The 23,649-nt window shown below is 47.6% G+C and overlaps 10 protein-coding genes across 10 annotated transcripts; 9 read left to right on the top strand and 1 right to left on the bottom strand.

Moving 5' to 3' along the window:
• Window positions 1-1,364: 1,364 nt before the first annotated feature.
• On the bottom strand, window positions 1,365-2,179 carry C8R40DRAFT_1043469 (uncharacterized protein; the record flags this gene model as incomplete). The annotated part of the gene is made up of 3 exons (XM_046224167.1): window positions 1,365-1,570; window positions 1,635-1,945; window positions 1,998-2,179. Coding segments are annotated over 3 exons (699 nt in total), but the record flags the coding sequence as incomplete, so codon positions are not given.
• Window positions 2,180-7,863: 5,684 nt separating this feature from the next.
• C8R40DRAFT_1043497 (NADH oxidase family-domain-containing protein) lies at window positions 7,864-8,386 on the top strand (the record flags this gene model as incomplete). Its single annotated transcript, XM_046224171.1, has 2 exons — window positions 7,864-8,149; window positions 8,199-8,386. 2 exons carry the CDS (start codon window positions 7,864-7,866, stop codon window positions 8,384-8,386), a joined length of 474 nt encoding a protein of 157 aa, XP_046087332.1.
• An 858-nt stretch (window positions 8,387-9,244) lies between these two features.
• On the top strand, window positions 9,245-9,556 carry C8R40DRAFT_1043340 (uncharacterized protein; the record flags this gene model as incomplete). Its single annotated transcript, XM_046224157.1, has 1 exon — window positions 9,245-9,556. A coding segment is annotated over one exon (312 nt), but the record flags the coding sequence as incomplete, so codon positions are not given.
• Window positions 9,557-10,341: 785 nt separating this feature from the next.
• C8R40DRAFT_1043069 (uncharacterized protein) lies at window positions 10,342-10,632 on the top strand (the record flags this gene model as incomplete). Its single annotated transcript, XM_046224139.1, has 1 exon — window positions 10,342-10,632. A coding segment is annotated over one exon (291 nt), but the record flags the coding sequence as incomplete, so codon positions are not given.
• Window positions 10,633-10,854: 222 nt separating this feature from the next.
• On the top strand, window positions 10,855-11,286 carry C8R40DRAFT_1020681 (uncharacterized protein; the record flags this gene model as incomplete). Its single annotated transcript, XM_046223000.1, has 1 exon — window positions 10,855-11,286. A coding segment is annotated over one exon (432 nt), but the record flags the coding sequence as incomplete, so codon positions are not given.
• Window positions 11,287-11,625: 339 nt separating this feature from the next.
• On the top strand, window positions 11,626-12,018 carry C8R40DRAFT_1020119 (uncharacterized protein; the record flags this gene model as incomplete). The annotated part of the gene is made up of 1 exon (XM_046222989.1): window positions 11,626-12,018. A coding segment is annotated over one exon (393 nt), but the record flags the coding sequence as incomplete, so codon positions are not given.
• Window positions 12,019-14,620: 2,602 nt separating this feature from the next.
• C8R40DRAFT_1236796 (uncharacterized protein) lies at window positions 14,621-15,516 on the top strand (the record flags this gene model as incomplete). The annotated part of the gene is made up of 3 exons (XM_046233417.1): window positions 14,621-14,924; window positions 14,980-15,236; window positions 15,298-15,516. 3 exons carry the CDS (start codon window positions 14,621-14,623, stop codon window positions 15,415-15,417), a joined length of 681 nt encoding a protein of 226 aa, XP_046087327.1. The 3' UTR covers window positions 15,418-15,516.
• Window positions 15,517-16,422: 906 nt separating this feature from the next.
• Window positions 16,423-17,858, top strand: C8R40DRAFT_1101219 (NADH:flavin oxidoreductase/NADH oxidase). The gene is made up of 4 exons (XM_046227937.1): window positions 16,423-16,861; window positions 16,911-17,346; window positions 17,400-17,656; window positions 17,723-17,858. The coding sequence occupies exons 1-4, from the start codon at window positions 16,535-16,537 to the stop codon at window positions 17,840-17,842; spliced, it is 1,140 nt and encodes a 379-aa protein (XP_046087326.1). The 5' UTR covers window positions 16,423-16,534; the 3' UTR covers window positions 17,843-17,858.
• A 2-nt stretch (window positions 17,859-17,860) lies between these two features.
• Window positions 17,861-20,043, top strand: C8R40DRAFT_1250245 (integral peroxisomal membrane peroxin-domain-containing protein; the record flags this gene model as incomplete). The annotated part of the gene is made up of 5 exons (XM_046233683.1): window positions 17,861-18,381; window positions 18,433-18,700; window positions 18,749-19,294; window positions 19,680-19,792; window positions 19,916-20,043. Exons 1-5 carry the CDS (start codon window positions 17,880-17,882, stop codon window positions 20,041-20,043), a joined length of 1,557 nt encoding a protein of 518 aa, XP_046087325.1. The 5' UTR covers window positions 17,861-17,879.
• A 444-nt stretch (window positions 20,044-20,487) lies between these two features.
• Window positions 20,488-23,330, top strand: C8R40DRAFT_158123 (uncharacterized protein). Its single transcript, XM_046234203.1, has 2 exons — window positions 20,488-20,674; window positions 20,726-23,330. The coding sequence occupies exon 2, from the start codon at window positions 20,836-20,838 to the stop codon at window positions 22,999-23,001; it is 2,166 nt and encodes a 721-aa protein (XP_046087324.1). The 5' UTR covers window positions 20,488-20,674; window positions 20,726-20,835; the 3' UTR covers window positions 23,002-23,330.
• Window positions 23,331-23,649: the final 319 nt, after the last annotated feature.

Genomic DNA, 23,649 nt, shown 5'->3' with positions numbered 1-23,649 from the left:
CCCATACTACCACAAGTTGGTCAGTTTACCCATCCCCGATACTACCTACGGATAGCAGTCTACCTGTTTGTCAAGCAGGATTATACCAGACTCGGACTACATCCGAAGGATGACCATTCACGTATGACATACCAAGGGTATTCTTATTGGACCTTACACTGGCAGGAGTTTGGAAGAACTTACTCAAGTGACCATGAACCGAGGATTGACTCGAAATGACTTTCTAGAACTCAGGAATTATCAAATACTCCTTCTAGAACAAGATCAGGCATTAATCTAAAAGACTGCGATTTAGTCTAATAGACCAATCAAGTTGCATGGTTAAGGAAAATGACTAGAAGAACGATCGAAGTACTGCGAGGCTCCGAAGACATATCAAATGGATGTCAAAGAGACCTGACGTAGAAAACATTGAAGAATGCAATTAAATGAATACTATGCGTAACTCCCTTGATAGAGTATAGGCACAATGGGTGTCTGTTGAAAGAGAGAAGCAATTAGTTTAATCCAGATGAATCAGATTGATAGGATTAGAATCGAGGAGAGCTGATTTGCCTCCGGACGAGATGACAAACGATCGAAGTAAGTGTTGAACCGCAATGACAGTTGAACACCATTCGAGTCATTCTCTAAAAACAATTAAATTAAATGAATATTGAAGTACCTACCTATGTTTGGAGGTATACTAGAATCTTGGAACCAATATGGACCAAATAAGGACATGTAGATTCAAATTAAATGGTATCTGACTGAGTGTAGAAGTTTCCTTGCGGTTCCGAACGTTTATTGTATTAAATTGATTGTACTATGCGCCTCTATATTCTGTATGTATAAATAGCGATCCGATGTATCTGGAATAAAAAAGTGATTTTGGGACGACGTTGCAGTGCTAATCCGTAAAAAGGAAAGACACACTCCCGCCAGACTGAAACCTCTTCGCTAGCAGCCATTCGGGCCCGGCACTTGTGAGTATAGGAACGTTGTGTTCTGCTCCTTGTGACTGCGAGAAGTATATCCAGTTGTTGGGTATTCTTCGAACTTAGGATCAGTCGTTGGTCTTAAGGGCAAATCACGCTGTGTGGTTGTGCCAGCACATAGTTCTAGCCCTCCGTAGGGGTCTGTGTGTTTCGGTTTTAATTTACTTTGATTCAAACCCCCAATTCTTGATATACCCAAATCAATACAAACCAAAGCACAAATCGTGCTGAATCTACCTTGATCAAAGGAATACATCGAATCCTTAGAACGATTCAAATTGATTGATCGAAGCTTCGTACTTAGCTCTCAAAGCTTTGCGGAACCTTTGCCAACGCTACCCCTTGCTATTAAATAAATTTGATAGCAGTGAACTCGCATATTGTGTATTAGATTGGTTGGTTGGAGTGCCCATTAGATTCCTTCCTTTCTCTTTCACACAAAAACGAGGCAAGCTCGTTACCGCCGAAGTTGAAAGCAGCCGCAGTGAAGACCACTCCAGGAAAGTTCTCGGGGAGCTCCAAATTTGAGTGTATGGTGTGGTGCACCTTCTCATATTCTGCGTATACACGCGGAGCCCAAAGTCCGAATGCAGCTACAAGTACAAGAGAACCATCAAGTTATCAGTACTGTGACGTGAAAAATTGTCATATACATACCATTCTGATACCTGGCCATCCGTTGGAAAGCAGAGCAACCCACGAGGTGATTCAAGACCTGTGTCATGGACCTGGGGTTCAGAACAACAGGGTGTGCATTCCCCATGCCCATTGATACCCCGCGATTATAGGCGGGAAAAGCGCCGCGCTTATGAGGCCCGTCAGTTGCCTTACTTGAAAGCCCAGCCTGTTCTCCCTCTTTGAGCATCAAACTGAATGCTTCTTGAAGTTCTTGGGAGTAATCTCCATCCGGCCGTCCTGCTAGGACGGCAATAATTCGTCCATGGCAGTCCACAATGGGGGTAGGGGTACTAAAACGTAGTATGGGTCAGATGGTTCAAAGAATAAGTAGAAAGGACATACACTCCATCCCATTGAATGTGTTCAAAGCCCATATCGATAAGCTCAGCCAGTGTGTACCGCTTCTCCCTGTCAGACTTGGTTCCCATGTCTGCCTTTTTCCCTGGCTTCCCCGTGTGCGCTCCGTGAGCGGCTTCAAACTTAGAGGCATCGATATCTGCTTCAACGGCGGCTCCCGACGAGAGAACATGTGCAAGATTCCGCTTCGAAGGTTTTGTTGGCGGCGGTTGGGCAGAGATCTTACGGCGTTTCGCAGCTCGTTTGGAGTTTCTGAGTGATTTTCGTTTGTGACCGGCTAATGTAGGAGGGGCATCGGAAGAGAGGGGGGTCTCGGAGCGTAGATCGGAGCGTAGAGAGGCGTTGGAAGGTCGAGAGGTGGTGGAGAACGAAGAGATGCCGGAGAATGGAGAGGCGGCGGAGAACGAAGAGGCGTTGGGACACGGAGAAGCGTTGGGAGGTGGTGGGGTGTTGGAAGAGGAGGGGGCGTTGGGAGGTGGTGGGGTGTTGGAAGAGGAGGGGGCGTTGGGAGCTGGTGAGGCGTTGGCAGCTGGTGAGGCGTTGGGACGCGGAGAAGCGTTGGGAGGCGGTGGGGTGTTGGAAGAGGAGGGGGCGTTGGGAGGTGGTGGGGTGTTGGAAGAGGAGGGGACATTGGGAGGTGCGGAAGAGGAGGCGGCGTTGGAGGGGGAGAGGACGTTGGAAGAGGTAGAAGGGTTGGGAGGCGGAGAGACGATGGGAGGTGGAGAGAGGTTGGAAGATTGAGAGGCGGCGTTGGATTGCGGCGAGGAGTCGGAGGAAGGAGGTGCGTCGGAAGACAGTGGGCCTTCCGAATCAGACTCGCTCGCGGCTTGCTGCTCGAACGAGGCCCGGACTAGAGAAAGAAAGTCGAATCTGAACCGCGAAGAAACGGGGGTAATGCGTTGAGAGACGCTCTGTTGAACAAATACAATCAGTGGCATTCCTCAAGCAGAAACTGTTTTCACTCACAGAGCGTAGAAAATAAGCCATTTGTGAGATTAGTAGAGCCTATGAGATAGTGAGGAGGTATCAGCTGCAATTAGAGTAAAGTTGGGAAGGGAAAATAACTCCTCCCCGCGAAAAAACGCGTGAAAACGCGCCGCCTATTCCTCAAGTCGCTGTTGGATCCCATTGGGGCAGAATCCGTGACCCAGCGACTCAAGAAGGTCGGCGGCTTGTGGAAGGCGAATTTGAGGAGGAGGAGGAAGAAATTCGGATGGTAAAGGTGAAGGGTACATAACTCACCTATAGTAGAGGTTGAAGGAACGTCGTGGTGGAATATTTCAAAGAGAAATCAACGAACTTTTTGCCGCGCATTACACAGCATCGTACACGCGGTTGAAACGCCCGGACGCCCGTACTTATATTAATATTCTAAGCAGTTACCGTTCGCTACCGCGCTTGCTTTCATGGTAGCTGTTTCTCTGAGAATTATACCTGCTGGATTAATAATGGTCCTTAAGTCAAGATTATTGAACTAAGTATACGCAGCTTTGCATTGTAGTTCATTAGGAGGTAACAAAGCTAGTCTACATTGTACCATGCGAAGCCTTTCTTTTTTGTCCTCGTTCTGGCGAAGGTGCCTTGAGATCTTTCCGTTTTCGAGAGTTACTTGTCGAAGTATCACCATGGTTCTTGTCAGCCTCAATTTGAGAGAGTTTGGGTTGTAATTGAAGCGCATTGAGCTTTGAGATTGTGAGCCGAAGAACTTGTTGAAATTCCTCCAAACTACGATTATCGCGAAGAGTCGGCTTGTCTGAAAGAAGGTTATTGATACCATGAAGACTGGGCAGGACTTGTTCCATTTCGTGCTCAAGACGGTGTATCCTCTGAATGTGTATGGCTGCTTGAGCATCATAACCCTCCTAAGCCAAAAACGCGTAAGTACTACTGTACAAGCGTAGAATAACCCGGAGGACTCACCAGAACTAAATATTCATTTACTGGCACAATACACTCATCTTCATCTTCGAGCTCCCCTTCATCTAAGTCCCCTCCAAGACCAATGTTATCCTGTCCCAAGGTCTGAACCGCTTTCCAGTCGAGCATTGGAGCAGATAATGTAGTATTTAAACCGTCCGGTAGGGAGTTGAGATATCTTGCAGCAAGTTGTTGAGCTGCTTGGAATGTAGCCGGGTAGTTGAACGGTGTTTCGACGTGGAGAACTGATACGTAGTAGTCTACACATTGACGGAGGGACCACAAGTGCTTACAGGCTCCGCCTCGCTGATCGAAATCTAGACATGTACAAGAACCGCGCCCCGTTTGGTGCAAGAAAACGGTGTAATTCTTGGTAACATCTTTGGACGATGGGCAGCGGACTGTGTAGAAGTTACCGTTGCTATCTTGACCTTTGTAAACACATTGCGAAGTTGAGAGGACTAAGGCTTCACCCAGAGATCGACGCTTCTCATCGTTCGGCCACCAACAAATCTGACGGGCCTTATCCTCGTCAAGCTTCCTCTGCACTCGAAATTGTTCTTGCAATTCTCGCAAGTCCACGCCTCCTGCAGCTTCCTTGAACCGTTGACTAACCCAAAGTCGATAGTTTTTGCGAGAGACCCGGCGTTTAAAGATGTCGGGAAGGATACGGGTGACAAGGAGCATAATAAGGACATCAAAACGCAGACGGTGCCCAGAGTGTAACCAAGATCGAATGTACTTCCGCTTGAGGATGGCGTTAAAGGATTCTAGATGGTTGGTTGTGGGTATAACGTCTTCAACAGCTATTTTCAGGAGGGCTGAAGCAGTGATATGCCCCCATTCTGACCAGCTCTGCCACATAGGCACTGGCATCCAATATTTCTCAAGATAGTCTAAATGAGAAATGCCTCCTTTTGATGCAAGCTTTGCAGCGGGATCATCAGCTAGCGATGTAAGGTATACTCTTGACTGCGAGAGGCGTTCCATGGCTACAGGATGTTCCACTGTAGCGATGAGGCTATAACAAATATACTTGAGATAGCCGTTTCAGATATTGACTACAAGTACTTACAAAACTTCGAGGTCTTGAAGATGTTCCCGAACATGATTTTTCCAGTAGTCATTTTGACTGCCCATCACTATCTTCTTTCGATGATTTGTCCAGCACTGACGGAGATGAAACCGACAGATGAGGAGGATAATCTTCGGCCAAACTTGAACCAGGGCCCCACGTTCCTTCGTATCCGTGTCGGTAATGCAGGTATATGGTTCGAATGTACCGTACTTCCTCACGAGGTGCTCCTTCCAGTAGCTCAGGAGCTCTCGGAGTATCTCGGTATTATACCCCGCCTGTGTTGCACGATTTCCTGTTGGAGCAGAAAATAAAAAAAGAGCTATCGGAACTCCTTTCCGGTCCTCATCCACAGCCATAGCGATAAAAAGGAGTAGACGGGAGCTACAGACACCAAATGTACCATCGAGGATAAGCTGAGAGTGATGGGCGTATTTGTAGGCAGCGTCATCCATCTCTTTGGTTGAAATACAAATTTTGAATCGTTCATTGACATCTGTGCGGGCACTATAGTGGAAAACTGCTTCTGCGAGGGCGGCGTTGTGGTCCCTTGACTTTGGATCCATCCAACTATCGATATTGTACTCGGGAAGTATAGTTGTATCAAGATTAAGGGTTCGACGATTCAACTTTCGATAGAGTGTGACGTTGTCAGAGGGTAGAAGAAGGTAACGAGTATTTGCAGTCTGCGGATTCCAAGCCTTCATTCCGCGGTAAAGCTTCGCATCGTACATCTGCTGATTCCTTTCCTGAATGCCAGTCAAACTATTCAGGGTAATTTCGGTACTTGTACATCACATAACGAAGAATTACTTTACCTTGCTCCATTCTCAAGCTGCTCCAAAGCAACCTCGTAAACATGTTCATGGAGAGGAATAGCAGGGATCCTCTCCAGAGTCGCCTTCTTACATCCTTCGTTATGCTCCCAAAAACCTGCGATCCGTATGATGCTTCCGTCTCCTACACATTCGGTAATTTCGACATGACCCAGGCATCCGGTATGTGGATAGGGAACTTTTCGCTGCCATGGCGTGGACTGAGTTAAGTCGGATCTGTCTTTCACAGACTCTTGCTTTTGTCACTCTTGCGAATTGTATCTGCAAGCACTTGAGTATATAGTCAGACCAAATCGAGCTCAACTAATTATACTGACCATTGATACAGACTGCGCTTATGTTCATCGTTTGTCTTTGTGCGAGCCCAGGTTTTGGACCACTGAATATTCCATCGGCTCTCAAGAAGCTCTCGCGTACTCTTGTCAAGTCCTATTTCCACCAATCTAGCCTGTGCTTCTTCCTGTGCTCTAGGGTCATTTGGCGGGAATTCGATGCTGACTACTCGAGAGGAACTGTATATCTCATTCAACTCCGCACGGTGTTCCAAGGAAAGGGAAAGGTGTTCGGTGTATATCTACAGATTGTTAAACAACATTCAAATAAGTATATATGGATTATACCTTTCCAACTCGTCCAATTGCTGGCTTAACTGGTGGTGTATGCTGACTGTTTTGGCCAATTATTTTGCTTTGCTCTGCAAATCGAAGCGTTGGCATAGAATTGCTCCGAACTTGTAGCCCATGTCGTGAGGATGTACTTTGTGTTGAACTCGAAGATAGTCTGGACTTTGGAATTCTGAGTATAAGTAACTCGACGATTTCGGAGATACTTACTGCATATGAGCGAGCAGGTCGGAGTGGTGGAAGATTCTTAATAGCTTCGGACAACAGTGTAGAGCTTGGCAGTGGGTTGTTCATCTTCGTATTTCCTTTCAGTAACTTGTATGTACAGTCTTTGAAGTAGAGATATGCGCTGCGGCAGTAGTAGCTACTTGCGCCAGCTCCGTCATTCCAGGAATTGCTAGAAGCGTTGCTGTGATCCTTCCTGAGGAATGAAAGCGCAGATCATGTTAGAAGCACTCATTATTTACTGTCTATAACCATTTGAGAGAAGAATCGGGTACCGAAACAGCCTTTTGACATGGAAGCGTGATTATGGGGATCTTCTAACAGCAAACACTAACATCTCGAGAGACTTGGGGGCACGGCGGGGCGCAACAATACGCTTGAAAGGGAAACTTAACGTTTTCAAGCTCGGGCGCGTAATTGACCTTTTCGGGTTATCTCAAAAGTCATGTGACGTTATCGCTGTGGGAATATTACATGAAATTGCATAATTCGTTGGGCGGCCTTGCTACCCCTTAATTCCACTGGTTCCAGTCAAAAGTACAAGGAACTGATTCTTCTCTACTCATCATAGTCGCTGCGCCGATAATCTGACTTTCGGAGGGACCCCTTCGCCGTTAAACCTTTTGCACCTTGTTTCGCTCTTTGACTTCGTTTTACTTCTCAGGCCAAAGACAATCACTCGGAGGGATCTCTCAGGCTATAATACATCAGGCGCCTACAGTACTTGCTTGCGGTCAAAGAGTGAAAACATAGAAATAAAAATCAAACTATCCTTCCTGCCTTCACTGAACAATTGAAAAACGCAAGTTTGAGTCTTTGACGCTGACTTTGAGATAAAGATCCGTAGTCCGAGGGTCAGGTAGACGAGGGTAGACGAGTCAAGTTTAGGTCAAGTCTTCCGTGCGCGCATAGTGACAAAAAAGTGGAATCCTAGTTTATTCCATATGTGCACTCCGTTTTGGCCGTCTGGGCAGCAACAAAAGGTCGCACATCATATGTACTATGCGTGTAATACTATATACTTTCTAATCACCAAAAGTCCTTCGCAAAAGTGAATTACGCATCCTTCGGATTTCTTGGAAGCTTAGCGATGCGTTCTTCGTAAGCCTAAAAATTCTGGTTCGCTATAAATGCAACGACAAATGCTGAAAGCAGTCAAACAATCAGCAACCGCAATGTCTCCTGCAACACAAATAGCAACGGCGAACCTCTTTTCCCCAATCAAAATCGGTAATATGCTGCTCAACCATCGAGTGATAATGGCGCCTCTGACCAGACTCCGTACAACCAAGACTTCTGCTGTATTGAAAGTCGTCAAGGAGTATTACTCCCAACGCGCTAGTACACCTGGGACGTTCTTGATATCAGAGGGAACGGTGATCTCACCTCGAGCAACTGGGTTTCAACCTTGTGCTCCAGGCATTTGGTCTGACGAGCAGATTACTGCGTGGAAAGAAGTACGTGGTATATCTTTATTTTGAATTATTGTTGACTGTTTGTTTCCAGGTAGTGGATGCGGTACATGCTAAAGGGAGTTATATATATCTCCAGATCGCAGCATCGGGACGGATAGCACAATCATCTGTTCTTCAGTCTTACGATCCGACGTACGACGTCGTTAGTGCTGGAGACGAGACCGCTCTTGATCTAGAACCGCCACCACCTTCGAATCTTCCCACGCTTTTGGGAGGAAGCTGAAGGCATCGGAAGGCGCAGTATCTCAGAACTAGAGTACATTCTTCTTACTTCTAATAAACGAAACACGTTACAATCATCATGTCGCGTAACAGTCTGAACACACCGAAAGAACCTCCACCCGGGCAGCCAAGGTTGAAATTTCCGGCAGTCCAACCTCCCCGGACAGTGCCAGCGAGCCCAGCGAACACCAGCACCAATGGCGACGACGAACACCGAAGCCTAATCGCAAAAGCAGTGGCCATGAACCTCATGCTCCCCGGAGAGGACCACACGATCGCTCTACCCACCAAACTAATACAACTGGCAGCGAGTGCCAAGGACGGAAAACCGAAAGCTGACATTTGGGAGAAAGTGGGCCTTATTGGGAAGATACTCCAGGAGTGCTCCTATAAAGACAGGATGCGGAAATTTAAAGACGAGATAATGGAGAAGATCGAGGAGAAATTCGATGACGAGACATGCAGACTCGAGGGAAGGGTCAAAGCCATGAGGAAGGAGGTCGAAGACGCGTCAAACGCGTCCACAAAGCTGAAAGACAAGGTGGAGGAACTAGTAAGGAATGCGGAGGCCAGGGAAACCACATCATGGGCAGGGCTGATGGAACTGGAAGCAGGAGAAATAGAGGGAACAACCACCGCCCAGCTTTCATACGCTAGTGCGGCCCAAGCAAAATCAGTCGCTCAACACATCCAACAACCCCGGCACAACCCAGCAATACGCGACGCAGAATTGAAGGATCGACGGATAATAATCCGGTCGGAAGCAGATTCCGACTGGAAACTGACAGAAAAGGAGCTCGTGGTAAAGGCGAACCTGGCAATAGAGAAAATGCTACAGGACGAGGACGAAGGAATGGAAATGAAGGTAATAGCAGCAACAAAACTTCGAGGTAATGGAGCCTTCCTCCTCATGAGTTCGGCAGCAGAGGCAGAAGCGATGAAAACAGGAGAACGTATGGCACGCTTCTGCGACGCTTGGGGATCAAAGGCCTTCCTGAGACCCAACTACCACGAGCTGGTAGTCGAGTCGCTGCCGGTAGAGACACTTATCGAGAGCATGTACGAACGCTCACGTATAGAAGATACTAATGACTTGCCTAGCGGATCCATAGCACAGATACGATGGATAAAACCCATAGAGAAGAGGCGCGCCGACCAGAAATACGCGCACGCGATCCTAGCAATGAATGACAGAGCTACAGCCAATAAGCTCATTCTCAACCAAGTCATCGTAGGGGGTAAGGCGCTACGAGTACGAAAGAACAAACCGGACCCGCGACGATGTGCGAAATGTAACGTGTTTGGGCATATAGCCGAGCAATGCAAAGCAGAGCATGATTCCTGTGCACGATGTGCAGGACGACACAGAACGAGCGCCTGCACTGCGACAAGCGATCAAATGCAATGCGCTAACTGCAAGGTGATGGGGCATGGTGCAGCCAGTCGTGAGTGCCCACTCTTCCTCCGTAAACTGAAGGAAAAAGCGCAGTGGGAACCGGAAAGGGGATACGAGCTCTTTGTCACCCGAGACCCCGAAACCTGGATACGAGATGACGATCCTCTCAAGGAGGATTTTGACCAGACTTGGAGGCAGGAAGTAAAGGAGAAATACGACACCTGGACCACAGTGAGACGGGGAACGGGGCAGGGAAGACTAGCAGGGGGAGCACCAGGTCAAGGAGGTGGCATTCAGAGATCACAACCAACCCGCGGCAGAAGCTCCAGATCCCGAGCACTACCACCCTCAACTGGCCCACCGCAGGCAACTCTCGAACGCTTCAACTTCTCTCACTCGCGCCCGCCCCCCAGCCAATTGCGACCAGGGGAAGGAGGCCCTACTAGGCAAAGCAGTCAGATGCCAACAGACGCGTCTCAATGATGAATCCCACAACAACTAACGCCCTTCAGAAACAACTAACCATCCAGCAGCTCAACACCAACAAATCAGACAACTCAATGCATGACTATTTACGAGGATCCGCAACGAATATAGATATATACGCCATCCAAGAACCATACATCGACTCAAAAGGACGCACGCGAGCACTTCCACACCTACGTGTCATATACCCAACAGGTCACACCGAATACTTCGGAAACGCAGACAGACCCAAGTCCCGATCCATCATAATGATCAGCACGCGCATCCCCACAGATAACTGGACACAGATCGACATCGATAGCCCCGACATCACCGCAATCCAAATCACCACTGGAATCGGGATAATACGAATCTTTAACATTTACAATGACTGCGAACATGACGATACCCTTCAAGCTCTAAATAGCTGGATGCGATCCCCAGCAGCCAGACCCTCTGAAAGCGGGCCACATCACTACATCTGGCTAGGCGATTTCAACCGACATCACCCTCTTTGGGACGAACCCCGGAATCACCATCTTTTCACGGCGCGGAATCTCGACGCCGCTCAAACACTGATCTCACTTACAGCACAATACGGCTTATACATGGCGCTACCGGGCTCCATACCCACTCTGCAGGCTCACAACACCGGCAATTACACCAGGGTTGACAACCTCTTCTGCACCGACACACTCCTCGATCACATCATCTTCTGTAATACAGTCCCCTCCAAGCGACCTATACTCACGGACCACTTTCCTATACACACAACCTTCGACATACAGCTCCCAACAGTAGATGAACGCGAACGATGGAATTGGGCAAAGGTCGACTGGGAGGAGTTCGCAGAACGACTAGAAGAGGTACTGGGAGAACTAGAGCCACCAAGGGAAATTGAGACGGAGGAAACATTTTGGAATGCATTGGGGAATTTCGATACAGCCGTACAACGGGTCATCAAAGAGGTGGTCCCAAAGGCGAAACCGAGCCCACACCAACGCCGATGGTGGAAACCCACCCTTACGGAATTGAAGAAAAAGACAGGAACACTGTCATCAAAGTCATACAAGAAACGACACAACTCGGAACACCCAATTCACGAGGAGTATCGACGCATGAGGCAGGCATATGACATGGAAATAAAGAAGGCCAAAGTGGAGAAATGGGTAGAATACCTCGAGTACGCTGACACAAGCTCCGTATGGGAAATTGGACGCCTCATGGAGAATGGATACACAGACGGAGGCAGAGCAAGAGTCCCAGGACTGAAAGTCAATCAACCAGGGACCACAGAACGCATAATCGAGGATAACGTGGGGAAGGAATATGTCTTCAGAGACGCCTTCTTCCCTCCCCCTCCCCAATCTCCTAATGTCCCAGCGAATGCGGCATACCCAAACCAGTCCTGGACTTTCACACCACCTACCAATCGACAGATCACGGCCACAATCCGGCGCATGAAAAATGGAAAAGCCACAAAACCGGGGACCATCCCTAACGATCTCTTCAAGGCCACATCAGAGCTTATCACACCGTACCTGGGACCCATCTACCGTGCGACATTCACTCTCAGGATATACCCAGCTGACTGGTCCAGCACCGAAACTATCATACTCAAAAAACCCGGACGCCCTGACTACCGAGACCCAAATGCATGGCGTCCCATCACACTCTCAAACGGGCATGGCCGGCTCATGAATGCATGTGTCGCAGAGGAAATCACAAAACGAGCAGAGCTGCTGGGACTGCTACCAGCGCTACAGTTTGGTGCTAGACCAGGACGCAACACCACAGACTCTATCCACCTCATGGTAGATCGTATCAAGGAGCTCTGGAGGGAGGGATACCTGGTAGCCGTTCTATACATGGATGTTAAAGGAGCATTCCCAAGTGTCGACCTAGATATGCTACAACATGAGCTGAGGATGGTGGGAGTCCCAGAGGAGATCCTAGATTGGATGCGACGGAGATATTCAGGACGGAAAACACAATTATCCTTCGACGACTACATCTCACAACCATTCGCTGTCCCTGGGGGCGAAGACCAAGGAGATCCATTCGCGGCAGTCGGTTACATCCTCTACGCTGCAGGATTGCTAGCGACATTCAAAACACTCGACAAAGAAGAGGGATTCGGATTCATGGATGACGTTGCTGCTATGAAATGGGGTAAAGATGTAAACCAACTACATGCGGAGATTGGGCAGATGATGAATAAGGCGAACGGCCCTCTGGAATGGGCAGCCTCTCACAACTGTCAATTCGGTGTCCCAAAGTTCAAACTAGTCGATTTCAACCGACAACGGAAACCACACCCAACAGAATCGCGGAAGACCATTCCAATCACCGGCCCAGGAGTACAGTTACGGGGGACATTAATCAAATCGGAGCCATTCACCAAGTTCCTAGGCACACTGATGGATCGGCAGTTACGCTGGAATGAGCAGCACGCAGCTATGGTGAGGAAAGGACAGCAATGGGTAGCACAATTCAGACGAGTAGCGAGAATGAGAGACGGGATGGTAGCCCAGCTGGTTCGACAGCTGTACAAAGCAAAAGCACTACCGAAAATGCTATATGCTGCCGACATTGTATTGACCCCCACCTCCAGGAAAAGCGAAAAGAAGTGGACTCAGGCATCACACACCCGAGGCATCATTCGTAAACTCACGTCCATCCAACGACAGGCGGCATTACTCATCACCGGGGCCATGACCACCACTGCCACAGACATCCTCAACATCCATGCGGCTCTACTACCACTACCACTCGAGATTGAGCGACACCGACACCGCGCAGCAACAAGGCTTCTAACCCTACCAGAGGAGCATCCACTATCAGACCGCATTAAAGATGGGACACGTAACCGACGACGAACGCACCACTTCTCACCAATACACGACCTAATGGCACGATATGGACTTAGACCAAACCACATGGAAAAGCGACGCGCGGTCCGATACGAAGCCTCCTGGGACCCAAAATTGACTGTGAACATTTGGGAGGACAAAAGCGAAGCACTAAAGGCATATGGAGAGGACGGTACTGCACTAAAAATCTTCACTGACGGCTCGGGATTTCAAGGTTATGTAGGCGCCTCAGCAATACTTTACAGGAATGGGCAGGAGACCAACGCTATACGCTATCGACTAGGGTCTGACAAATATCATGAAGTCTATGAGGGAGAGTGCGTGGGGCTAATACTAGCGTTACACCTGGCGCGGGAGGAGGAACTAGCCGAATCGATCTCCATCTGGGCGGATAGCACAGCAGCAATAGCAGCGACGGATACCAACAAATCAGGCTCTTCACATTACCTTCTAGACATCTTCCATCACGCGCTAACAGCACTGCGAGCATGCCACCCTGATATACCAGTCACCATCTCATGGATACCGGGACACATAGGCGTCGAAGGCAATGAGCGGGCGGACCAAGAGGCGAAAAAAGCAACGACTGGCAGATCCAGCCGAAAAGAAAAGTTACCCACTCAACTACATCGACCACTTCCCCACAGTCAAACAGCGACTATACGCACGTTCCGTCAAGAGCTAGAGAAACATCATAACAAGCACTGGAGGAAATCACCACGTTTTGCCCAATTCCAGCGCATCGACCCCTCCGACGCCACCACCGCCAGCCGAAACTACTGGAAACTAACCCGATGGCTCCCCAGAAAGCTCCTCAGTCTGCTCACACAACTACGCACTGGGCACATCCCATTACAAAAGCATTTACATCGCATCGGAAAAGCGGACTCCCCAACGTGCCCATGCTGCAAGAGGGCCGACGAGACCGTCACGCACTTCCTATTCAACTGCCCAGCACATCGAAGGGCCCGAGGCCGACTACAACGAAAGCTACCCAATCAACTATGGTCCCTTGGACCTCTGCTCTCGGTGAAGCAGGCACTTCCACCGCTATTTCGCTACATTAACACTACAAGGCGATTCCATCACATTGTAGGAGAACTCCCGGAACTCAGCGAGGACGATGAAAACCGATCCTAGTCACAGCGCCAGCGAATCAACTGCCCTATCCAACCACTCTACGTATAGTATTAACTCCTCTCGATCCCTTCTCATAACACATACACACTTATAAAGACATGATCACACGAACAAAGCTTGCACAAAACTACCTACAGCACATGGACTACAATTAGATACAATGCGCTATCGACGGAAACCCGTCTCGGCTTTCTCAGGGAACCGATATATGTTGACCGAAAACACACTCATACAGTAGCATTAGACACAACGATTACAACTACAGTAGTATGTACACTACCATATGCTCCCGCACAGCGGTGTATAAACAGGATTCAAAAAAAAAAAAAAAAAAAAAAAAAAAAGTGCTGGAGACATCCCTATGGCGGAGGGCGAGGTCCCACGACCAATGACGGTAGAAGAGATCCAAGCATCTATAGGAGATTTCGTGCAGGCTGCTACCAATGCTGTACATAAGGCAGGATTTGACGGAGTGGAATTGCATGGCGCATATGGGTTCCTGATTGATCAGTTTATCCAAGATGTATCGAACAACCGTACAGATAAGTATGGAGGGAGCATAGAGAATCGAGCAAGATTTGCTTTGGAGGTTGTGGACGCGGTAGCGAAAGCGGTCGGAGAGGATAAGACTGCAATTCGTTTCAGTCCGTGGACTAGAGATCGAGGTAGGTTTTACATTCGTTATAAGTGAAGAATCCACCAATAATTATCTGATGATAGATATGGGTATGAAAGACCCCATCCCGACATTTACCTACCTCATTTCGCAGCTGAAAGAGAAACAGCCTAATTTGGCGTACCTTCATCTCATCCAATCGCGAGACCTCGACGATCCGAAACAGTCTAATGAAAAATTCTTTGATATGTGGTCTCCTAGGCCATTGGTCGTCGCTGACGGTTTCACGCGAGAGAAAGCTTTGAAATTTGCGGAAAGAGACGGTGTATTGATTGCATTTGGGAAGCGGTTCATTTCCAACGTGAGTGTTTTGTAAAACTCTAGGAGGATACTGAATTGTCCATGCGTTTCCGCCTTTCAAGCCAGATCTACCAATAAGGTTGAAAGCAAATTTACCATTATCCGAATATGACAGGTCCAGCTTCTACGGAGGAGACGAGACTGGAAAGGGTTACATTGATTATGCCTTTGCATCCGAATAGAGTTGTAATGACGCTCCTAACAGCCGTTTGCAGAACCGAGATTGGAGGATGATCATGAAGGGATGGAAGGAGGAAACGGAGGAGAATGGGAGAGGCAAGTGACAACGACTAATAAGATCCTTAGCGCCGAGCTGACACGGCAAATTCCCGACTCTGAATCATAATGCCTCAATATTGCATATGTGATTCACATTCAAATCTTACAACAGTAAGGTGTTATTCAGAATGCAGACCATGGATTTCAAGTACTGTACTATTTCGACCAATCAGTGGTTCATGACCTGTGGATCTGTGAAGTTTGAACATAGGATTCCCTGCTCTTCTGCGGCGGTTAAATCAATTCTAATCAATTCGAGAGAGAGGGAGGGAGCCCATGCGTGTTGTTTTAATTTATGGAGAGAACCAACTGCCAGCTTTACTCAGCTTTACTCTGGCTTTACCCCGTTTCATCCCGATATAATGTAGTAATTTGATAACCACTGAATCTGCATGAACCAAATTCGAACAACTCGTTCCACTACTAGTGACTAGTTAAAAGTACAAGTGATCCCTCAGTAATGATTCCTCTCGATTCGCCATGGTCGCTGCGCTGTGAGATTCATTTTCTCTTTGATCTTGTTTTGACTTCTCCGGCCCTTCCAGTCAATGAACAACTGATTGAAAAATACAGATTAGACAGACCATCCTTCTTGTGCTTTATCTCCCATTGCCTGTTTTTGTCTTGAGCTTTGACGCTGACTTTGGAATATAGGGATCCATAGTTCGAGGGTTAAGTATGTAGACGATTCAAGTTTAAATCAGGTTTTTCGTGCGCGCGTAGATGTTTACTGTGACACAAAAAACATTGGGTTTCAGTCTATCACCCTAGCTCCATATGTGCACTCCGTGTTGGCCGTCTGGGTGGTGTTGCATGTCTGAGTAACGAAGTGCGAACTTCGTATGTACCGGTTCTATAAATGCTTTCTAATCACCGAAACAATCTGTTGGAAAAGTGAATTACAAATCCTTTGGATTCCTTGTAAGTAAGCTTAGTGAGCAGCGACGCGCTGACTCAAGTACTCAACCGAGAGATTAGTATCAAACGAGGCAATTTGTGGTAGATTCTGGTTGGCTATAAATGCAACGACAAATGCTGAGAGCAGTCAAACAATCAGCAACCGCAATGTCTCCTGCAGCACGAGTAGCAACAACAACCAACCTCTTTTCCCCAATCAAAGTCGGTAACATGCTACTCAATCATCGAGTGGTAATGGCACCTATGACCAGACTTCGTACGACCAAAACCTCTGCTGTATTGAAAGTCGTCAAGGAGTACTATTCCCAACGCGCTAGTACACCTGGAACGTTCTTGATATCAGAGGGAACGGTGATCTCACCACGAGCAACTGGGTTTCCTGGTGCTCCAGGCATTTGGTCTGACGAGCAAATTGCTGCGTGGAAAGAAGTACGTGGTGTATCTTCGTCTTGGATTGTTGTTGACTGTTTGTTTCCAGGTAGTGGATGCGGTACATGCTAAAGGGAGTTATATATATCTCCAGATTGCAGCAATGGGACGGGCTGCACAACCATCTGTTCTTCAGTCTTACGATCCGACGTACGACGTCGTTAGTGCTGGAGACATTCCTATGACGGAGGGCGAGGTCCCACGACCAATGACGGTAGAAGAGATCCAAGCATCTATAAGAGACTTCGTACAGGCTGCTACCAATGCTGTACATAAGGCAGGATTTGACGGAGTGGAATTGCATGGCGCAAACGGGTTCTTGATTGATCAATTTATCCAAGATGTATCGAACAACCGTACAGATAAGTATGGTGGGAGCATAGAGAATCGAGTAAGATTTGCTCTGGAGGTTGTTTACGCGGTAGCGAAAGCGGTCGGAGACGATAAGACTGCGATTCGTTTGAGTCCATGGAGTAAAGAACAAGGTAGGTCCCGATCGTCATTGGTGAATTTTCCGCTAATAATTATCCGATGATAGATATGGGTATGAAAGACCCCATCCCGACATTTACACACCTCATTTCGCAGCTGAAAGAAAAACAGCCTAATTTGGCGTACCTTCATCTCATCCAATCGCGAGACCTCGACGATCAGAAACAGTCCAATGAGATTTTCTTTGATTTGTGGTCTCCTCAGCCATTAGTCGTCGCTGACGGTATCACGAGAGAGAAAGCTTTGAAATTTGCGGAAAGAGAGGGTTTATTGGTTGCCTTTGGGAGGCAGTTCATTTCCAACGTGAGTAATTCGGAATAATTCGAGGAGCTAGGTAACTGAATTGTCTATGCGTTTTCGCGTTTGCAGCCAGATCTCCCCTTAAGGTTGAAAGCAGATATTCCATTGTCCGAGTATGACAGGACTAGCTTCTATGGAGGAGATGAGAGTGGAAAGGGTTACATTGATTATGCTTTTGCATCAAAATAGTGTTATGTAATGATGCTTCGCTTTCTTTCTAACTCAAATGGCTACTCTCGATTACATTTCCATACCTTCTTGTGCCTCTCGTCTTAAAATTCACTCTTCCTCAGAACTGTCTTCTGCCGATGAGAGCGATATCCGACCTGCTCCGAAACTTCGCACCAATTTACCTCGTCCAACTTCAGAGTCCTCTGAAGGTCCTACATCACCTTTAAAAGGTTTCGCCGGGAGCTCTGCGTTGAATTTACTTCCCAACCTGCTTCTCTCGTCGTCACTACCTTCTACTTCGGTCTCAGATCCTACCTTTCCAAGTGATTCCAAGTCGAATCCAGGTAGAAAACGGTTCAAGAAGCTTCACCAAGAACCCATTGTACTTTTATCGAATAAGGACCCGTTGTCGATTCAAATAACGTCTGTCAACTTCAAACGCTTCATTGAGCGTGTGGGACCAGTCTTTTGGCTTCAAGATCGTCTTGAGGAAATAGTTTTCTGGAGAAGAGGATCGAAAGTGACCGGAACGTGGTTGGCTGTCTATTGCTTCCTATGTCTGCGTCTTTTTCTTCTCTGAAATCACTTGATTGAACCGCTTTGCACAGGTTATATCCCAAGACTTGTATTCTTACTCCCGCACGTTATCTTAATTGCAATAATCCTCGCAAGTGTACATTATCCACCGTACAAACCTCCTCCACCGTCTGTGTCATTCTCTGACCATACTTCTGCTGCAACACCGACGGATGCTACCACAGACGCGAATTACGCGACTCCTTCCACGGCAGGGTCGTCGTTGCCCGCTCCTGTAGCAGAAGATAGTGTTGATTGGCAAGCGAACATCCAAGCTATCCAAAATCTAATGGGACTATAGTACGTCCTCCTTTCCTTCGAGTGACTCAAGTATCAACTTTCTACAAGTGCAGACATTCATATTGCTATAACACCCTACCTCAGTCACCTTTCGCTTTCACCAAACGATCCACAAATTTCCAAACCTAAATCACCGTATACTCTTCCGATTCTTACAGTCCTGATCCTGTCATTCCCGATATTGGTTTTTCTCGTTACTTCAACCATCTTCCCTGCTCGACTGGTGTGCTTCGTATGCGGTGCAGGTCCGGTGTTGTTTCTCAACCCTCAACTACGCCAATGGACCTCCGATACCATTAGTTTACTCACATACCTCCAATCATCTCTTCCAGACTCAAGGTACTCTCCTATCATCATCCTTCCCATCCCTCCAATAATGCGTCGACTTTCGTTCCGTCTTTTCGGGGTCTCTCCTCCATCACAAATAACCCTCGATTCATATTCCATCAACCTCCTTCGAAAACGCGTTAAAATGCGTTTTCAGAGGATTCTGGATGATAATAATCTTTCAAACGATGTGTGGATCAGTGAGATGCGGGAGGTCGAGTTATGGGAGAACGAACGGCTAGATCCTGGGATTACAGCAATCTCAGCGTCGTCTTTAATTAATGTATCTCCTAAAGCAGCGAAAACTGCGCTGCCGCCTCCTCCTCCGTATTCCAAGCGTCCCTCGACTGACGATTCGGGTGCTCCCAACGAACGAAAGGAGGTCCCGGCTAGGCCCGGGCCACCGCCGATACCCCAACAACACCAGCGATCTCGAAGCACGTTCTTCGGAACAGCGCCACCCTCAAACGGTGGATGGAGTAAGATACATCTAAAGTCGAATGATAGAGCACCGTGGACTAGGGGGAGAGATGGTTGGAGTGGAGTTGCTGGGTCTGGAGGTGATAGCGATGGGACTGTCAGGTCAATATTGCTTCTGCTCTTTTACTCTATCGTGCACACACACACGGCTGATCGTCCTAATGAACAGCAGCAATTTAACCTTCTCCCTTGCTCCAAACTGGGAATTTGTCCCTACGGAGGATTGGAGAGCGGATCTTGTAGGTGATTGGATAAGGGAAGGCTGGGTCAGCGATGAGGATGAGGGTGGGACGCAGACTACACGCTCGGTTTTGGGTGCAGATGAAAGTAGGTTGCGAAGCTTTGGGCATACAAGTCCAGTCCTTTTGTGTGGTGTGATATTTTTTTGACTTTTTTTTGGTGATACAGATGGCTGGATATACACGAACGATGTGTGGCTTGTCCCGGCCGACCATGCGTATTCAGGAGCGGTGACGCGGAGGAGGCGGTGGGTTAGAAGAATTTGGTATAACTCTGGTGGAGGGTCACAGTCTTGATTCTCGATGTCGATAGGATAGGCTTAGGGCTATGTTTATTGTACGTGATAGTCGATGATGGTCGGAACAACACTGTGAAATTGAGCACGTGTGTTTTGATCAGCTCTTCGCTCATTGGGATTCATTTTTACCTGTAGTGCAAACGTTTGGATGCTTGAGCGAGCGCTCAAAGCTCTACATCCTTCTCCGTCTCCAGGGTGTTTGACTCGTACAACGGATATTGTTAATGAGTAACGGGATGGAAAATGCCGAGATATTGAATAGCAGAAGTCAAAGAACAACAAAGTATACGGGAATTTCGACAGCTAGTTGATAAGAGGACAATAGAAGACAATGTCTTCGTATTGAAACCCATCAAAACTCATGGCAAACACGCAGTCACATCAGTGGGTCATCGGTATCATTAAAGTTATAAATAATTCTTCTTTGTCTTTAGTGATCAAAGCATTCGATACGAATTCCTTGCAGTACACCTGCAGTACACAAAAGACAAAACAAAACAATGCTACATCGATGGGTGCTTTGTCTTCGTATCTGGAAGTGACGTGAATATTTCAATCGGACAATGTCGATGTATACATAGTTGCAAAGTTTGATGCTCCGCGGCGTCACGGCACTATTGACTCGACGAGTAAGCCCCCTTGTTCAAGTCTTGAGAGCTTGAGATCTCATTGCCATGGAGAGGCTATTCTGTCTCTGAGAAGGTATACATAAACTCCAAGGTAAATCAAGAAGAATATCTCCAACATCGTACTTGCTTCCTTCATCCGACACCACACTACCATTTTATCAATGTCAAGTAACGTGATAGGCAGACCTTCCGCACGCCAAACTGAAGAGATGATAATGCGCCAAGCATTCAGATCTACGGTCTCGCGACTTTGGCCCCATATCCACGTCCTTCACCAAACAGAGTGTATGGCTTATGCAGTTAGTGGGATCACCAGCTTCGCCTTCGCCGTGGTCGCTGCAGATCTTGCTCCTCTCGGGTCTCCTCTCTCACGCGACATTTTAGATACTTTGCTTTCGATACGACCCCGAGAGCAAATGCTATTTTCTCTGAACCATACTATGGCACGATATGTAGGATTGTTTTTGGGACTTCGAGGCACGGATCTTGAACAATTTACATCTCCCTATAACTCACGCCACTTCTTGAATTTTCGGGAGGCAAGCTTGCCAACCCTTGTTGTAAAACTTGACACTGCATGTGCAAGTCACAATATGCGTCGTCCCTTTTGCAGACTACCCCCGGAGCTCATTTCAACGATCATCAATTTGTGTCTTGATCTCGACCCGTTGACCGTGCCATATAGCGCATTGGGTAGCCTCGACCAGAATTGGAAATTGCCAATATCCTCAAAGCCTCCCTGGTACCCGTTTTCGAAAGTTTGCAGAGTAGTGAGGAATGCAGTTCTGGGCGACTCGATGCTGTGGGGCAAGCATGTCATGGTGATTTACTCACAACGGTCTTTCCAAGGCATTCAGAGCATGGTTGAATTTGCTAACCGTCGGCTTCAAGCGGGGAAGCCAGTGGACTTGGAGTTTACGGTTCCTGATGACAAGATGAGGGAAAAGTTGACACTCAAAGCTCCGGAGTCCTTCGAAATTCCTCATACTAGGATGGCCACGATGTTCAACGGATTTTTGCATACCCGTTACTTGACGATCTCAGCACCCGAGGAATATTTTCGCGACTTATTCTCCTTGAAGGCTCCTCTATGGCCCTCATTGGAGAGGTTATCCATCGAAGTGCAGAATCCATCCGAGTGCAAATTGACTGTGGACGATTACAACACACCCGATATCACAACCTTCACAAATTCCCCCAAACTTCGAGAGGTGCGCCTCGTTTCAGAGGCTAAGCAAAACAGCACACCCTTTATCCCTCGAGTGTCTCTCCCATGTAGCCACTTGACGCGACTGATACTTCGTGATGGATCGGATAAGTTCTGGCCTGACCTAAGTATCAGGATTGTTTTCCGTAGCTGTGCGCCAACTCTGGAGTACTGCGAGATACGGTCGTACGGCTTTCTTGATGACTTTTATGACTCCGATTCTGAGTCAAATGATGAAAAGGAGCAGCTTGTCACATTTCCGCACCTGATCGACTTGTTCCTGGATTTTGGCACTGGCAAACACCACAGGACTTACAATACGATGTCGTGTGTCATGCTGTGGAATGTAGCATTTCCTGCACTCAAGAACTTCAGGCTATGGACGACTGTTCCTCCGATTATTTACCCCAACGTAGAAATGAATGTCGGAGCAGACAAATCCCTCGATGAAACGATGAAAATTCTCCAGCAACGCTCGAAGTTCAAACTACAGAAATTCCAACTCTTCTTTGCCGGCTGGCATGCGCCTGGTATTGCTTCCTTCCTTGAACTAGTTCCCAGTCTTGAAGTTCTGGATCTCCGTGGGACGTACTATGGTTGGACTGATACCGTCAGATCCATTTCTACCAGAGATGATTATCTCCCCAACCTTCGTTGTGTTCGCGTCAATGACCGGACGTCGTTTTCTCCAGGATGGGAAGAAATGGAGCCTAGCTACGGAGAGCACGCAACCTTGATTCGAGACATGATTTCAAGACGCTGTATACCTGTCGGAAAATTAGAAACCGTGGTGTTCAACATCCGCCGTCCATCGCCCAACAACTTCTCAGATGGAAATGGACCTATGCCACGTAACTTTAAGCGTGTGATACGTGAGATAGAAAAATCACGTACCTCAATGCCTTCCGAAGTTCGAATTCACCTCGAAAAGTTTCCTCTGGGACAATATACCGATTTTTCGTGGTCTATGCCGGGATTCCCTCCGTCTTGGTATGAACAACAAGAAGATGGGGAAAAGACAGGTCAAGATATAGCTGATTCGGATGAAGATTCGGAGATGGAACCGGCTGAGATTCCAGATCTTGAGTTCATCCCTATGGAAGTTGATGATAATTATTGAAAGTTGTATGCAATGATTTGCCATGTTGAAGGGACTAAAATATCTTGTTTGGAACGGACTGTGTCATTTTTGCCAGTGGTGTCTTGTATAAACTCACGCACCTACATAGTACTTCTCAATCTCAACTGATTGCTACGCTTTGACCCGTGTTACTCCCCCTCCGACCTCAAAGACTCGGACTGTGTTGCCATTTCACCGTGTGTGTGCGCCGAATAATCAGGGACGTTGGGGCTTGAAACCAAGAAAACCTGCGGGAGGTCGAAAATTTGTGTTTCTGTCGCTGGAAACATTCCGGAATAACGTAGAGTCGTTCAGTTGTCGCTTGTTGTAGGACGCGATGTTAAACAAGACGCAGTTGGAATTAGATACTGAAGGAACAAAAAGATTGCAGATGTACTACTACCATAATGGTTATTCAAGATGCTTTGACCTCCCCCTTGTGTACGTCTTGTCTGGCGCTCCACAATTGTGATTCTAGGACCTACGACCGTCACTGACGAAAGTCAAATAATTCTCTGAAGCGTGCTGGTAGATGTAGATAGCCTGTGCAGCGCAGTGCAGGAAATGCGTAAGGCGTGAGGCTTATTTGCTGATATGCAGCATTGCTTGGAGCGATGCGCGCTGTTGGCTATTATCACACTGCAGTAA

Source organism: Lentinula edodes (genome assembly GCF_021015755.1).
Source record: "Lentinula edodes strain Le(Bin) 0899 ss11 chromosome Unknown C8R40scaffold_14, whole genome shotgun sequence".
NCBI lineage: Eukaryota > Fungi > Basidiomycota > Agaricomycetes > Agaricales > Omphalotaceae > Lentinula > Lentinula edodes.
Note: the sequence above shows the minus strand (reverse complement) of the source record. Positions and strands in the feature narration are given on the sequence as shown.

What these genes read in the sequence shown, in the direction of transcription:
- C8R40DRAFT_1101219 (XM_046227937.1), top strand. Translation starts at nt 16,535, where the DNA reads ATGCAACGACAAATGCTGAGAGCAGTCAAACAATCAGCAACCGCAATG. An exon ending in AAATTGCTGCGTGGAAAGAA is followed by an intron (nt 16,862 to 16,910) that starts GTACGTGGTGTA and finishes GTTTGTTTCCAG; the next exon opens with GTAGTGGATGCGGTACATGC. An exon ending in GGAGGCAGTTCATTTCCAAC is followed by an intron (nt 17,657 to 17,722) that starts GTGAGTAATTCG and finishes TCGCGTTTGCAG; the next exon opens with CCAGATCTCCCCTTAAGGTT.
- C8R40DRAFT_158123 (XM_046234203.1), top strand. Translation starts at nt 20,836, where the DNA reads ATGTCAAGTAACGTGATAGGCAGACCTTCCGCACGCCAAACTGAAGAG.